Source organism: Psammomys obesus, unplaced genomic scaffold, assembly GCF_907164565.1.
Source record: "Psammomys obesus unplaced genomic scaffold, mPsaObe1.curated_primary_1811, whole genome shotgun sequence".
Taxonomy (NCBI): Eukaryota; Metazoa; Chordata; class Mammalia; order Rodentia; family Muridae; genus Psammomys; species Psammomys obesus.
Genome location: NW_026596406.1, coordinates 426,205 through 443,467, shown reverse-complemented (window position 1 = coordinate 443,467; position 17,263 = coordinate 426,205). Strand labels below are relative to the sequence as shown.

Sequence of the window (17,263 nt, the reverse complement as noted above, 5' to 3'; positions counted from 1 at the left end):
TGCTTCTTGTGGGCCTTATGGACAGGTGCTGAGAAAAGCCTTTGCTATGTTAATCGGTGTGCACCATATACTAGGAGGTGCGTTCATCTGCTCAAGTGCCGCCGCAGCTGGACAGCGGCTGCAGGTGGGGTCACTACTTGATTAAGCCGGTGACAGCCGGTTGCCATTCTGCATCATCCATGTGTCTTTGCACCATGAAGGAGAGTTAGAGGGAGACGTGGCGAGAGCAACCACGCCTGCATCTGTCAAGTCCCTGATGGTGGCACTAACCTCTGCAGGTCCTCCAGGGTTCACCGTTTCCCCTGGCAGAGGCAACGCCAATAGCTTAGCTCTTCCGACCACAACAGCCCACGCTGCACAGGTCACAGGGCCAATGTGGGCGTTCTGCCAGCTTCTGAGTAGACCTGTCCCAGTTACACATTCTAGGACTGGGGACATTATCCCAGGGTGAGTTCAGGGCACCGCTGTGCCCACTCTGAGTCAGACTTCAGCCAAAACTCCATTAGCCACCTGGAATCCATTAAGTCCCTACTTCAACTGTAGGACCACAGTGTGTCCTGGGGTCTCCTGGAAGCAGTACCCCACACACCCTGGAAAGTCTGATTGTTTTCCCCAGTGAACACTTACCCTAAGGAGAGACCATAGGCCCTCTGGAGAAGGACAGAAGAGAAGCTAACAGGAAGCTCTCAGGTATTTTATCAAGGTCCTCCCTCAGGGAACCTGGCTGTCCTTGGTTCAAGAAGTTCTTGGTCTGCAAACTGGCTCAGGTCTGGACACTGGCTCATCAGCTGAGATTCTTTCTTGTCATGGTCCAATGCAGTAGGCTTCTTATCTGTTTCATGCCTAGAATCACCATGACTGACTAGCCAGTACCATAAGTCATATGAGTCACGGCACCATAAAAATCACTTTGCCTGTGCTGCCCATTATGGGTCAAGCTACCATGGACAGTGCTTTGCCCAGCTCACCCGTTTCAATAACTACTGTCCATCTGCCTTTGGTGGTCCAGTGCTGCAGCCAGCCCCCCTGCTGCTCTGGGGCCGGGTAAAGCCACTGCATTTAAGTCATCTGGCTGAGCAGCAGCATCTCCAACCCTAAGGTCTGGCCAAGGTGATAGGTGATAACAAAACTCTTCAAATGCGCTCCTTCCCTTCTAAGCATTCTGTGTTGAGGGTGAAAATGCCCGTGAATAAAAAGCTGGAACAAAACCTCCCAGGAGGAGTTATATCTGCAGAGCCTGATGGAGCAAATGCAATTTCAGTGCTGTGAGGGATTACAAACTTGAAAGTTCTGAGGCTAATTACTTTATCTTGGGCTGGTTTCAGCTTCTGGAACTGCCATTCTTTGTCCTATTCTGATCTGAACTAACATCTTGTGATAACAAGTGAAAGCCTCTTAGAAGCTCCTGACTTAGCTTCTGCAAATCTAAGGGCTAAGACTGTCATCAACAGCACCCTCAGCCTACACGATAACTAGCTCTCCCATCTTACTGTGTCCCCACCAACCTATTTCATTTATTTATTTTTGGACAAGGTCTCTCTACATAGCTCTGGATGTCACAGAACTCACTATACAGCCTAGGTTGGCTTCAAACTCAAGAGATCTGTCTGCCTGTCTCCTGAGGGCTATTAAAGGTATGTGCCCCCATGCCCAGCTCCACCAATGTATTTAAAGTTGCCTTGAATTTATGAGTCTCTTTATTTGTGAAATTACAAAAACCTTGTGACATTGCTTTCACATGGAAACACAGAACTTGGGATAACCTAATCTGTGTCCCTGAGCTGTGATCACTCAACATGGCTCTAGAATACACTATCTCTTATTTCCTTAAATTGAGAGATGTGGTTTTTACAGAGACATTGTCTTTCAGGATTAATGAAGGCGGTGTCTTCTGGGCCTTCCCATTGTGTGGGATTAGGTTGTACAAAGTGCACCCATTCTGGCTTTCAGTTTTTCTGAGTCTTAAAATCCCTTCACCAACACGAAACCAAGGGACATCAGGCACCTTTAGCCCTTTTCAGTAGGCCACCTTTGACAGATTCTTCAGCCAAACATTCAAACAAACTTTTGACATTAAAGTTTTAATTTCCCCAGGAGGTGGGCTTGGAATACATCTTCTGCTGAGGGTGGAGAGACTACTTCCTCAGGTGTGATAACTCTTCAGAATCTGAGGGTTCAAAGTCAGCCTCTGTAGGATCCTCCCACACATCTCTATCACAAATTGCAGGATCCTGACCAATCAGTGCTCTTATTTAACCACTGGCACCCGCTGAGGTTGTAATTCTGCCAAGCTAACAATCGGGGCTCAGGTATGATTTCCTGCAACTTGAGCTCTATGGCTGCAGGAGAGAAGATTCTCTTCCAGGGCACACTTAGAAACCTTTAGGCTGTTTATGTACATCTGAAGCCAATCAATTGTTTCATTCAATTCTTTCCCTTTGCCACTGTATCTTGAGATTCTAGTAGTTGGTTAATTTCATCCATAAATTCATTCTTTTTGTTGCTAATTTATCCAGAAATGCTATATACAACCAGAGTCATTTTACTTATTTTTCCACAAACTGTCAAAAGTTTTATGTACAGAGTCACTAAGTTCTTCATTCCATGCAGCAAGCCTTTCAGATATTTCTAACCATGGGCTTTCAACGTGCTCCAGTACTACTAGGCGTCTTCAGTAACTGTAGGTGTTGGCAAGTTGGAAAGCCTATTCCAGAAGCTTAAAAACTCATAGGTACACTTCTTTTTCTCTAGAACAGTAGTTCTAACCTGTGGGCTAGGACACTTTCACAGGGGCCGCTTAAGACCCCTGAAAAACACACACATTTACATTATGAGATAGCAACAAAAATAATTTTGTTTGAAAGTCACCACAACATGAGGGACTACAGTAAAGGGTCACAGCACTGGGAAGGCTGGGAACTACTGCTATAGCACCATTTCTGGTACCAAAAATTTGTATTACTCCTGGTCCTCTAGAGAAACAGAAATGACAGATGGATCTCCGTATCTATAAAAAAGGGATTTCTTAGAGTGGCTTACAGACTGTGGTCCAGCTAATTCAACAATGGCTGTCTCCCAACAAAAGGGTCAAGAATCCAGCAGCTGTTCCGTTCACAAGGCTGGCTGTGTCAGCCGGTCTTTGTATACCAGAATCCTGAGGAAGTGGGCTCCAATGAGAGTAAGGGTAAGCAACGGGTACACACACCCTTCTTCCATGTCCTTTATACAGGCTGTCACTGGTGTGGCTCAGATTAACGGCCAGCCTTCCCATCCCAAATGATTTAATTAAGAAAACACTTCTCCTTCATGGGTAGGTCCAGATGCTTGGGTTTTAGTTTATTCCAGATGTAGTCAGGTCGACAAGAATAGCCATTACAGGCACCAAGAGGCATACTATGACTCTCTTTCATCCTTGTCAACATCATGGAATATATATAGCCGTCTCTCAGTGTCTTCAGGACCCCACATGAACACCTAAATTCATCAGTGTTCAACTGTCCTTCATAAAACGGTCCAGCATTTGAAAATAAGCAATACACTATCTTCAAACAATATAGATACCCATTTAACCTTATTTTTAGGGAATAAACAAGGAGAAAAAAAATTGAGCATATTCAGTTCAGAGTAAACTTTTTTCAGATATTTTCAATCTGCAAACATCAAAGACAAGGCATAGAAGTCACAGACAGGGAGGGCAGAGATAACCCAGCTGAGATGGAGACTCTGGAGTTCATTCTGGATGCAGTGAATGCTCATTATTGCTGCCCATGGCTCACACACAGACCTGAGGACTCCATGGCCATGGCTTCTTGTCTTTTCTCATTTGGATATTTTTAGTTTTCTGGAACAAAAACTACTACTTCCACCTGAGAACAACACCAGTTCCCAGTGTCATGCCTGCCCTCTGATGGGGTTAAATTTTCTTAATGTAATATTAGAAGGAATCACTTACCCATCCAGGTCTGCTGTTTCAATGTATGTCAGACCATACGGCTCACTGCTAGAGAGTAACAGTACATCTGCCTGCAATCAGAAAAGTCAGAGAAAGGAGACAGAAGGCAGCTCCTGACACTGCAGTGATTGGGACTCTATGGACTCTTGGCTTACTCTACTATCTGTGACCCATCACTGCGGCCACACACCTCTCAAAGTGGCTTCATTTTACCTGAAGCTATGATGAAAGATGAACAAGAACAAGCTTCCTGCCAGAGGAGCTCATGACCTCCAGTGCAAAGTGAGGCAGCTGAAGGTGGCCATGAGAGGTGGAGGTAAACATGCTATGGGCTCCCTGATGCTAGTTCAAGGGAAGAAGGAAAACGTCACGGTAGAGGAGGCACTCACGGTAACTGGGTGGTCATTCTCCAGTTTTATTATATCTCCCACTTGAACGTTCATCCACTTGTCCTTCTCAACCCTGTAAGAAAATGGGCCTTGAATTTCTGCTCTAAGAGTTTCCCCAAAGTTCTGTTTTTACAACTAAATAAAATAAAGCAAAAGAAACAGGTAAGGCTGAGATGAATGGAGACCTGTCTTGGAGGCCAAGCTGGCTGGAGTGGCACCCTCCAGGCAGGCAGGACGAGCCATTTTGAGAACTCTCTTTCCCCAACATTTCCACCTGTTACTCAGAGGTAGCCACTATATTTTAAAAACTTTCCTACAAAATATCAATTTTTAGACTCCTCTACAACATATATACTTCAAAGTTACAAGGTAAGGCTTTTTTTCCAGTAGCTGGAAGACAGAGGCAGGAGGATTTGTGTGAGTTCAAGGCCAGTTTGTTCTACCTAGAGTTCCAAACCTGCTAAGGTGACCTTGTCTCAAAAAGATAAAGAGTAGATACTTTATTTTTCATTTAATGATATACCTTAAGAGGACATATGTGGCTCACTCTTTTATTAAATAGCTAAAATATATTCTGTCATCTGGTTTTACTAATTTTCTAAAAAAATTATTTATTTACTTCTTTATTCACTGTCCATCCTGATCATGGTGCCCTCCCTCCCTCCTCTGGGTCCTACAGACCCTTTCTTCTCTCCCTCCCCCCCCCCCCCTCTTCACTTGGTTTCCTCTGACTGCAAATCCTCCTTTCCAATAAAAGGCAGCTGGCAGTAAGGGCAGCTTCAACAAGCCAGCTCTCTGCCCTCCTCTCACTCTCTCTGGCCTAGTAAACGTCATCAACAGCTGGATAGAAGGCTACAGTGGTACAGCCAGTGAGCCTTGCCAGAACCCTTTATGCTCTAAAGGCAAATGTCTCGAGGTGAATCACTTTAATAATCACCAGCATATTAACTCATGCTATAATTCATCAATTGCTTGGGTATATTCCTTCATTTTAATTTCCTAAGACATATCCTCTAAGACAGAGTATGTTATTTCCATTTTATAGAAAAGAAGCCCAGAGGCATCTCAGTCAATGTGGCCAGTTCAGGGCATGATGGAGACACCCACGGCAAGTTCTTACAGCTGCTTCCTAGCACACACGAGGCCTTGGGTTTGATTCCCAGCATCTCAAAAAGAAACCAATTCTTTTGAAGTTTAACGTGAAGTTCTTGCCACTGTCCTGAACGACCTTTTCGAGTGTCCCGCATTGAATGTTGGCACTGCTGACCTCTCTGGTCCTACCCAACCTGGCTTCCCTAAGAGAACATACCTGCCATTCACCAGGATCAAAACAGAACGGTTGTTGACTTGCTTGTCGCTTTGGTGTCTTTTCTAAAACCACACAGAAAGTGTTCAGGAGACAGTCAAGCAGATAACTGCATGTACAATTTAAACATTTAAAAATACTACCCGATGTAGTTCTTGTTTGATTCTAATCTTTCACATAACAAAGCCCTCCCACCATTAAAACCAGGATAAGAGGTTAATGCTCATTGGAAGCTCAGAAGGAAGGTAGAAAAATAACTTGGAGAAAAGAGACACATCTTTGGGCTAAACAGTCAAAAACCTAATGCCTAGGAGCTTAAAAACAAGTTACTCTATCAAAAGCCAAGAGGACAGGGTACATGCCAGACAGCACCAGGGGATCCCTACACTGTACAACCACGGGGGAAACACACAGGCGTCTACGGCGGGTGTGGGAGTAAAGAGTAAAGACCTATGGGTGGCAAGAGAACAAACGCAGCAGCTGTCCCAGTGAGGGGCTCACAGGAACCACCTCCTTGCACCTGGAGGTCTTTCGTGGAGAAGGGCAGGACTAGGAAGGGGCACACAGAATACTCAGTTTTCCACGATTCCGGGTTCTCCCAACATTTATTCTAAAGAGACCGAATTCTGAAGCAGGGGTAGCTGGGCTGCCTTACATTTGCAGTTGAGTTTTCAGAGCCCACCAGAAAGAGACGGTAGCAGGGTATGTGTGCCGCTCTGAGCTTAAAGGAGTTTATGTAGCTCAGGTTGAATATCTGAGTTGTGGCTGAAATTTAAACCACTATATGTGCTAAGCCTAGATTTTACAAAGTTAAAAAAATGTGTTGCAGGAAATGTCATACTTTGGTCCATAATCTTTCTTGACAAAATCAGGCCTCTCTGAAGACAGCTTCCCAAACTCCACCAGGAGGTTTGGGGTCGGGGCTGACCCCCTCCAATTAGCATTGGCTGCAACAGGCCAGTTTCTCTTTCCAATGCCAGGAAAGGAGTGGGTCTTTGCTCATGGCAAACAGCTCCTCACTATGCATGACAGACAGAAGTGGCACTTGGAAAGGAAAGCAGGAGCACTTGGGAGTATAGAGGGAGAGAAGAGAGAATTATAACAGGAAATAAAAGGAGCAGAGAACAGGGGGAAATGGGAAAGGAACATGAAATTAGAGGAGTCAGATGAAGAAAGGTAAGAGCAAAGCCAGACAAAGCTAAGGGGCAAGGGCTGGGCACTGAGAAGAAGGAGAAGGAAGTCTGGAGGAAGGGCCATAGGGGAGGAGCATAAAAAGGCTTTGCACTGCCCCTTTCTGGCCAGGCAGAAAGCCTGCTCCACCGCCACACTGTAAGTATGACTAGTCTGGGCCAATGGAAACGCTATGACTTCTGGGATAGATAAGAGAACAAGTATGAGAAACAGCTCTGTGTAGTGCTGCTTGGCACACAGCAGATCTAGGAAGTCTTCTAGCCCACAGCCCAATTACTAGGTATAGTGAGGGAAGCCCAGGAAGCCACTTCACCACATCATCGATGGCATCTTTCACTCCTGTTATGGACAGCACCACGACCAGGGGTATCACAGTTGTGTACCACACCAGGGAGGAGATCTGAGGAATCAACTTGGAGAAGGAAATAAGAGCTCTTAGGTGAGGAATAACATACTTCCCCCAGTTTGCTACCTCCATCAATACTTTCACCTCTTAGGTTTAAATGATAACCCAGTCCTAGCTGTTCATCACTGCTGTAGCCTTCTTGTACCCCAATTCCCAGCAGCATTTCCCAAAGAAGAAAAGGCTGCAAGTTGCTACTTACATGTTGTGAATGTCTCTTCCTTAGTCCTAATGGGAAAAAGTCATTTCTTCTTCAACAATAAAAAAGGTATTGGAAGGTAGAGTGTTAAGAGTTTTTTTTATGGCAAGACTTAAAGGGATATAGCTCAGTGGTCAAAAGCGCTGGATGTTCTTCCAGAGGACCCAGGTTCAAGTCCCAGTACCAACCATCTATAACTCCAATTCTAGAGGTTCTAATGCCCTTTTTTTGTACGTACCATGCATGCATATGGCACACAAACATGCAGACCACCAATGCACATACATAAAAGTAAAAAGAATTAGTAAACTAGTGCACAAGAGAAAACCACCTTTATTACCACGGCAAGTTAGGTGATCTGACCCTCTCTCTCAACATGGGCCTGCCCTACAGATTCATTTCCTTGTGCTGGCTCTCTAGCATTCTCTACCAGTCTTCTCCCTGGGTATTGTCAACTTCCTCTCACAGAGGCTGGGATGAGAAAGAGGAATGGGACTGTAGTTAGGGTTGGGGTGGAGAATCTGTGGTTTCTTATGGTCACATTGAAACTGTGACTCTACAGCCATAATGAAGCAGCCCCTTCCCATGGGAGGCCATCATTGTGTCTCTTTCATACACAGGCTTGCCTCACATTGATTAATCCTGACTTCTGCTACTTTAGGGAACTGGCCAAAGACTCCAACTATCCATTTGTCAATGTCAAAATGAAGAGGGTGTCTTCCAGTCTAGGTACTGATAATACAATTTGACCCCAGAGAAGATGAGAATACAATGGAAAAATGACTTAGCAGCCATACCTGCAGGACTAGCAAAATGAGGAAATAGGCATTTGCAAGTCTCTGGAACTGTTCAAACAGGTTAATGGGCAGGAAGTTAAAGAAATTATACTTTGAGGTCTTGATGGAATTGTCCTATAGGTAAGATACAAATAATAATAACAATGAAAAGCAAATACAAGTAGAAACAGCTCAAAACTTTTTTTTAATCTGTCTGTTCCCTCAATATTCAAGGACATATTGATTGAATGTAGGGTATGCACTACATGGGGCAGGAATTATTAACACAGAGGTAAATGAGATCGGACAACATATTGAAGAGAGAGAACTAACATTTTTGTAACTGTATTTAACTCCCATATCCATTATACAAGGTGAATGTTACCATACTTATTTTATATCTAGATGAATGAAGTGAGGATTGGAAAAATTAAACAACTTGTATAATGTTTCAAGGTGAGTAAGGGGCACAACTATTATCAACTATTACATCTGTCTGACCCACCCCCAGTTTTCTCTTTTGTTTTGTATATAGAAAGAGGGAAAGCCTGCTCCACCGCCACACTGTAAGTATGGCTATTACCCAGGACCTCTAACTCAGAAGTCACACCTTACAATGCTGCAGCAACCACAAATATATGTGGCTATGTACACTTTCATATACTTAGAGTGATATGTACACATGCTGTGTGTGTGAGAGACAAAAGAGGGGTGGTGGGTGTGTGAGAAATAGCTTGTAAGAGCACTTTTTGAAGTCGGATGGTGTTGCATGCCTGTAATTCCAGCACTGTGGGTGGTGCTGAAGGAGTTCAAGGCTAGCCTGGGTTATACAGCAAGACCTTCCAAAGGCTAGCGTGGGTTACATAGCTAGTCTGGGTTATACAGCAAGACCTTCTTTCAAAAGCCAAGCCAAGGAAAACATAAGCATTGCTTGTACATAAGATGAAAATAACCTAAATGGTCATTTATAAGGGACCATTTAAAGCTAAATATGAAAAAGAAATCTTCAAAAAGGAAAAACAGAAAGGCTGTTATATAATTAGGACTCTGAGAAACATTAAGGTCCAGAATAGTGTAAAAATATAGAAAAAAGGGTATATATTCACATCTCTTTTATGGACTCTAGAAGGCACCAATGAGCACAAGAGAAAGTAGCCACAGTGGCTCCCTATAAAGGAGCAGATGTGAGCAAGATGGGTGCTTAAGCATGACTTTACAATGTATTTGTTACTTTATGAATTACTTCATTAATAAATAAGTGAAAAAATGAAAAATAAGAAATTGGGCAAAAGCATTAACAGGTAGTTTTTCAAAAACTACAAAAGGCTAATTAACATAGAGGACGATTAATTTCACTCAAATTTAAAGTATGAATATCGAAATATCATTTTCATGTAAGAGCTGGCAAAGATGGAAAGGAAAATGGCATGCCTGCAATCCCAGCTATTAACACTGGGAGGCGTGGTAGAAGGCTAGCAATCTGAAGCCAGCCTGGGCTACAGAAAAATACAGAAACAAGATTAGTGTGGCAGGAATGTGAAGTGAGTAATTTTCTATGGTACATAGAAATATAAATGGATATGATGTTTTCAGAAGGCAACCCGCAATAATGTGTCACAGTTTGTTTGTTTGTTTAGTGTGTTTCCCTTTAGGCCTCATCAGTTTACTTCCAGAAACTTCATATTATGTACAAACACAGAAGTGTTAACTGACATACACAATGACGTTCACTCAGCACCATATATCATGTACATTTTAAATGTTCACCAACAGGAGCTCGTAACTAAGTTAAAGTTAATCAGGAAAGTGGAAAACAACATGTTAGTGAGTAAATGGAGCCAACATGCACATGCTGCCATCAAAGTCTCAGTGAAAAAAACTTCAGACGTCATTGTATGAAAAGCTATGTATCTCTTTCATGGGAGTCACACCTACATACAAAATCTGAGACACACTCTCCTAAGTGAAGGCCACCAGGTTAATTTTGGTTTCTGAGCTTTCACTGTGTCATTTATAATAGAGGAGCTTACACTGAAATTTATGCTGTAGTTTCTGTATCGACAAGGGGCTCCTCCCTCCTGTCAAAAGGAGAATGTACAGAGCACAAGCCATTGCTGGCTTGTCAGTGGCAGGAGACTTACCGGATAGTCAAAAAGAGAGTTGAATTTTCTATTGTTAGCCTGCAAGATTCTTTCTTCTAAAAGAAAACGAGAGAAACGATAAGAATGCACCTCCTGGGTTAGCCCGGGGCGTTGTGAGCTAGTGGAGACTGTACCAGCTCCTCGCACCTTCTTGCTGAGGATGTTTGTTTTAAACAACTTGTGGGCACAGTTAGCGGGGTACTTCCTAAGAGGTGAGAAACTATGCCCGAGCCCAACCCTGAAGTCCATCAGCTGAGAAATGGAGGCAGAAGGATCAGAACTCTGTTCAAGGTCACCTACATATTGAGTTGAAAACTACACTGGGATACATGAGACCCTGTTTCAAAATACATAAAAAGTAAATAAAAAATAAAAATGGGATGTTCCAACCAGGCAATGTTAAGGTGGTTGCGCATGGTTGCAATCTTAGCTCTTGGAAGGCTGAGGCAGGAGGATATCAGGCTGGTGGTAAGGCTCTGACTCAGGGTGCCCCCTTACCTGCCGAAAGGGATAGGGGTGTTGCCTGGCATGGACGAGGCACTGAGTTCAATCCCTAGCATTACATAAGCTGGGCATGGTGGTACATACTGTGTGTGTGGAGACAGAAGGACAAGAAGGTAACTGTCGTGCCTGACTATGTAATGAATATGAGGCCAACCTGGGCTACATGAAATCCTAACAAAAATAAGTAGGTATAAAAAATTCAAGTGTTTCAGATTATTTCTAGAGGAATCCATACACCATTTCTTCAAAAGTGCTGCCCTGATTTTGCCTCCACAACATTACTGCCAGCTGCAGGAATCTGGTCAGCTCCACACCTCGACATGTGGTAACTGAGGCTTTCACCTAAAGTTGCCAGACTATGATTTGTCTGTCTGGGGTTTTCCCTATGGTTCCTGGACCCTAACTCCCTCCTTGAGGCAGGCCACAGAAATCAGCACTTCTCATCTCTAATACAGATCATAGAAGCACGCATCATCTCCTTCCTTTTGATCTTAGAACTTAAATTCCCTGACTGTTGTCTAGTAATAAGCAATATGACCTTTGCTCTGGAGTGGCCCTTCCCCAGATACTGGGGGCAGGGATCCTGCACAGAGAGGCTGACGAGAGTCTGGACAGGCCTTGCTCAGGTCTCCATCCAGTCTGTCAGTAATCACACACATGTAACAAGACTCCAAAAAATCCCATGGAAAGGGGTTCAGAGCTTGTGGAAGCTGTAGAGGTCTGAAAGGAGGTGAACAGGACTTAACCATGGGTTAGGAAGGTGGTCTAGCTCAACCCCATAGGGTGGGTGTTTCTGTTCTCATGATCCTTCTAGACCTTGCTATAAATGTCTTCATCTGGTTTTTATCTGTATAGTTGAAAATATTCTTTATATTAAGCAGTACACATAAGCATGATGTTTCTGTGGGTTGTGATGTTCTAACAAAATAACCAAAACCTGTGTGTATTGGGGGTTGCTCATAAAACAAACAAACAAACGAACACCCAGAAACCAATCTGTAGGTCATCAGAAGTTCCAGAAGCCTGGACTTCTGATTACCTTAAGTGGGCAGAGTTGAGCTGAGCATTCAGCTTGTGGGGCCCAAGATTGTCTAGGTGGAGGCAAAATATAAGAACTAAAAGGATTGGTGGACTCCGGGCTGGTGTCTGCTGCTCTGGGATGACCTCCTTGCAGTTGAGGAGAAAGCTCCATACCATTTAGCATCACAGAAGAAAAACAGAAGTTCCCAGATTTACAGATAAATTGACAAATAACTTTCTGTAAATTTAAAGTAATAAGTCATCACTAAGTTTCGACTACACAAAGCTAGAATGCTCCGCTGGGTGGCGCAGGGAAAGCCGAGTAAGAGTTTCAGGCTGTGGAGGACTTTGTGTAAGAATGACTCTGCTAACTATAACATTTAGCAAAACCATATGAAAACCAGATGCGTTTCAAACTATTGGAAACATGAGAAAATTGTGTCTGTATGGAGCTGTCCCTCTGTATTTGTGGGGTTTGGTTTCAGGCCTCCATGGATACTGAATTCATAAAGCTCTTACATAACATAATGTACTTTAAAGTGACCTATGTGGCCCTTCTTCAAACTTCAGCTCTCTCTAAACTAAACACAACAGTCAATTGAATTTAAATGGCACTTAAATATCATTTAACTATAGTGTTTAGACAATCTTGACAAGAAAGCTTTCCATGAGTACTGACTACAGATGCAACGTTTCAGATCTTCCAATTACAGCGAACCCGTGGATGTGGAGGGTTGATATATGGCACACATCTACTAACAGCTGATCGCTACAATCGATACCCTAATGAAGTATTTCTGTACTCTTTCCAAGGACCAACACGCATTTGGAATTTTTGGCAGGTGTCAGGAGGCTCTCTTTATGTCTTAGTGTTGTCAGATGAAGCAGCATCCCTGACCATCTCCAGACTCCTACAAATGTATAAATATACAAGAGCAGTGATACATGTAAGCATACAGAGTCTGGAGATGTACAGAATAAAGGAAGCAGGATGCGGAAATATTACTGGAGGGAAAATGCCTGTACTTAGAGATAACATACATGAACATCCCAGTTCTCTCTAGCCTGCATATTAAACCAGCTGATCTAGAGTTAGGCTGAAGGTTGACACTGAAGGTTGACAAAGCCTTCCACTTCTACTAATTACCAGTCTCCACAGGGTTTGCTCCCTCAGAGAGCAGGCCCTAACAACCACTCTGCCTCTTAGTTGTGCTAGGATCACTTTGAAGCTCTTCTGGATCTCTAAGAATTGTACTGGCTCATGGCTTCAAAGATTCCATACTAGGTTACAGACTCCTCTGATCTTGGATTCACTCAATTCACTGTTCTAAGACTACTCGATGGTAGTACGAGGAACATCTATTTATTTACCATCTATCTATCTATCTATTATCTATCTATCTATCTATCTATCTATCTATCTATCTATCTATCTATCTATCTATCTATCCGTCCATCCGTCCATCCGTCCACCCATCCATCCATCCATCTTTCTATCTGTCCATCTGTCCATCCATCCATCCATCCATCCATCCATCCATCCATCTATCTATCTTTCTTTCTCTCTCTCTCCCTTCCTCCTTTCCTCCCTCTCCCCCCCCATATGTGTGTGTGTGTGTGTGTGTGTGTGTGTGTTATCTTACCAAAGATGTACAAATAAGTGGCTTTGAGTCTCTTGACTGGGTTTATAACCAGTTGTGAAGATTATAAGTCACATATTTCCTATTATATGTATTTTGTGTACCAGAGGTAACAATTATTAGGAGGATTAAAAGCTGAATAAAGATGGAAAAGCTGTAGATTCACATAAATAGGACTTAAAGGATGTTTTTTCCATATCTTGTTTTGACTAAACAGTAGCTTATCTGCAAGAGTTTCTGCTAACCATAATCCAGTGACATCTAGGATTCGGAGATACTTCAGTCATGGCCTAAGTGCTTCATGTAAGAATTTTCTTAGGGGCTCTAACAGCTACCTGATTGAGGCAGAGTATCAGGTTATGCAATCACTGGAAAGGCTATGCTCATAGTTTATTAGGTAGCGAGGTATAAAATCCATCTTTCCCATTACATCTGCCATTTATCCCTCCAACCAAACCCCATGTACCAGTATAGTCACTCCATTTATTTTTAATATCATTTTACATTTGATAAAGTTCTAATATTTTTGCTGAATTTCATATTTCTTATTATATTTTACTTTTTTAAAACTTAGCAAAACTTTGACAGGCTTTCTGAATTACTCCTTTGAGGTGAGGCGCATGCCTGAAATCCCAGCACTTGGCAGGTCGGAGCAAGGAGAACTCAAGTTTGAGAGCTGTCTGGAAGACCTCTCCCAAAATCCCTCTCCTCCCAGAGCAAAAAAAAATTAATTTAAATTCCTCTAGAACTTGTAAGTAGTATCAGAGAAGCTACAGGAACTAAGTGTTCCCTATTGCTAAGTCAAAGAATACTACCATTTGCTTATTCCTACATGAATCAAGGGTGACAGGATGTAGGCTATGTATGGGAGACTCGGTTTAGACAAGACTGGAAACCAGATTAGGCAAGGAGAGGCTAGAAAATGGTCTAAGGAAGAAGTTCTGCAGTGCAATTAAAAGGAGAAAACATAAAATTCAGGCTGAAATCATAAGAGAAATGAACAAACAAAAGCAACACAAAGAATCAATGAAACAAAGAGTTGGTGTTAAGAGAAAATCAATAGGAAAATTGACAAACCTTTATCCAAACTAACTAAAAGGTATAGAGAGAATATCCAAATAACAAATTAAAAATAAACAGGGGTACTTAACAATAGACACTTAGGAAAATCCAGAATATCATAAGGGTATACTTTAAAGACCTATACTCCACCAGCTTTGAAAATTTTAAAGAAATGGATACTTTTTCTCAATATATACCACTTACCAAAGTTAAATCAAGATTAGATAAGCAATTTGAACAGATTTATAGCCCTTAGTGAAATAGAAGCAGTCATTAAAAGTCTTCCAATTGAAAAAACTCAGGATCAGATGGTTTATCCAGAATTTTGGAGAAGAGTTGAGGCCGATATTCCTCAAATTATTCTACAAAATAGAAACAGAAGGAAAAGTGCCCACTTCATTTTATGAGGCCACAGTTACCCTCGCACCCAAACCATACCAAGACCCAATAAAGAGAATTACAGGTCAATTTCTCATATCACCATAGATGCAAAAGTTCTCAATAAAATACTTGCAAACTGAATCCAAGAACACATCAAAAAGATCATCCACTATGATCAAGTAGGCTTCATCTCAGAGATGAAGGGATGGTCCAACATACATTAATCGATAAATGTATTCTACCATATAAACAAACTGAAAGACAAAAACCACATAATCATCTCTTTAGCCTTCGACAAAATCCAATACCCCTTCACGATAAAAGTACTGGAAAGGTTAGTGATACTAGGGACGCACCTCACCATACTAATGGCAATTTACAGCAAACCCAGAGACAAACGGGAAGAAAATCAAAGCCCTTCCGCTAAAATTAAGAACAAGAAAAGGTTGTCAACTCTCTCCATACCAATTCAATATAGTACTTGAAGTCCTAGCTAGAGCAATAAGACAACTAAAGGAGATCAAGGAAATATAAATTAGAAAGGAAGAAGTCAAGGTATCTTTATTTGCAGATGATATGATAATACACATAAGTGACCAAAAAAATTCACTTTCAGAATAGTAGCTGGATAGAAAATTATCCTACAAAAAACAGTAAGTCTCCTACGTACAAATGACAAATGGACTGAAAAAGAAATCAGGGAAACAACACCTTTGACAACAAACTCGAATAATATAAAATATCTTGGGGTAACTCTAACCAAGCAAGTGAAAGATTAGTATGATAAAAACTGCAAGTAACTGAAGAAATAAATTGAAGAAGACATCAGAAGATGGAAAGATTTCCCATGTTCGTGGATTAATATGGTATAAATGGCTATCATATCAAAAGCAATCTACAGATTCAGCACAATCTCCATAAAAATACAACACAATTTTTATAGACCTGGAAAGGACAATACTCAACTTCATATAGAAAAACAAAAACCCCAGGATAGCTAAAACAATCCTGAATAATAATAACAAAAAATCCAGTTGGAGTTATCACTATCCCTGACCTCAAATTGTACTACAGGGCTATAGTAATAAAAACAGCATGGTATTGGCACAAAAACAGACAGGTATATCAATGGAACATAACTGATAACTCAAACATAACTCCACACACATATGGATCCCTGATTTTTTTTATAAAGAAGCCAGAATTATGCAATGGAAAAAAGACAGCATCTTCAACAAATTGGTGCTGGTCTAACTGGATGTCTGCACGTAGCAGAATGCAAATAGTTTCATATCTATCGCCCTGCGCAAAACTCAAGTCCAAGTGGACCACAGACCCCAACACAAAACCAGACACACTGACCCTGATGTATGAGAAAGTGGACAATAGTCTTTAACCTATTTCAGCACAGACACTAAGATCAACAATTAATTAATGGGATCTCATGAAACTAAGAAGCTTCTGTAAGGCAAAGGACAGTGTCATTCAGACAAAGCAGCAGCTACAGAATGGGGAAAGACTTTTTACCAACTACACATATGATAGAGAGCAAATATCCAAATTTTATAAAAAACTAAAAAACTATCAAGAAAACAAATATCTCAATTTAAAAAAGAGTAAAAATCTAAACAGAATTCTCAAAAAAAAAAAAAACCTCAAATGACTGAGAAATACTTAAAGAAATGTTCAATATCCTCAGTTATCACAGAAGTGCAAATCAAAACTACTTTGAAATGTCATCTTCGACCTGTCAGAATGGCCAAGATCAATGAAACAGCTCATGGTGACAAGGCTATGGAGTAAAGGAAACATTCCTCCCTTTTTGGTGGAAGTGCAAACTCGTATAGCGACTGTGGAAATCAGTGTGGCAGTTCCTCAGGAAGATGGGAATCAATCTACCTCAAGCTCCAGCTCTACCACCCAAAGGACGATTCATCCTACCACAGAGACATCTGCTCAGCTTACGGGATGCTCTATTCACAGTAGCCAGAAATTAGAAACAATCTGGATGTCCCTCAACAGGATAATGGCTATAGAAATTGTGGAACGTGTACACAATTCAGTATTACTCAGCCATTAAAAAAATGACACCATGAAATTTGCAGGAAAACAGACAGAACTAGGAAAGAAAATCATCCTTATGTGAGGTGTCCCAGACCCAAAAGACAAATATGGTATGTATTCAGTTATATGTGGATATTACCTGCTAAGTCAACGATAACCAAGCTACAGTCCACGTGCCACAGAGGGCAGGTAGAGAGTCAGGGACTGGGGTATACAAATAGATCTTCTTACAAAC

At 41.8% G+C, this 17,263-nt stretch overlaps 1 protein-coding gene across 12 annotated transcripts in view; it reads right to left on the bottom strand.

Annotated features, from left to right (window-relative positions):
• LOC129669401 (phospholipid-transporting ATPase FetA) overlaps positions 1–17,263 on the bottom strand; it is a 106,358-nt gene that overhangs the window by 54,217 nt on the left and 34,878 nt on the right. For 4 of the 12 annotated variants that reach the window (XM_055597610.1, XM_055597612.1, XM_055597614.1 and 1 more), the window contains exons 4-9: positions 10,358–10,413; positions 8,238–8,351; positions 7,116–7,250; positions 5,651–5,712; positions 4,342–4,414; positions 3,953–4,023 (exon numbers count right to left, since the gene is read on the bottom strand). The exons of 1 other annotated variant lie outside the window; for it this stretch is intronic. In XM_055597610.1, coding sequence (XP_055453585.1) covers positions 3,953–4,023; positions 4,342–4,414; positions 5,651–5,712; positions 7,116–7,250; positions 8,238–8,351; positions 10,358–10,413 — 511 coding nt within the window. Of the gene's footprint in view, positions 1–3,952; positions 4,024–4,341; positions 4,415–5,650; positions 5,713–7,115; positions 7,912–8,237; positions 8,352–10,357; positions 10,414–17,263 lie in introns of those variants that run through there. 7 more of the 12 variants (XM_055597611.1, XM_055597617.1, XM_055597616.1 and 4 more) reach the window with 6 other exon arrangements.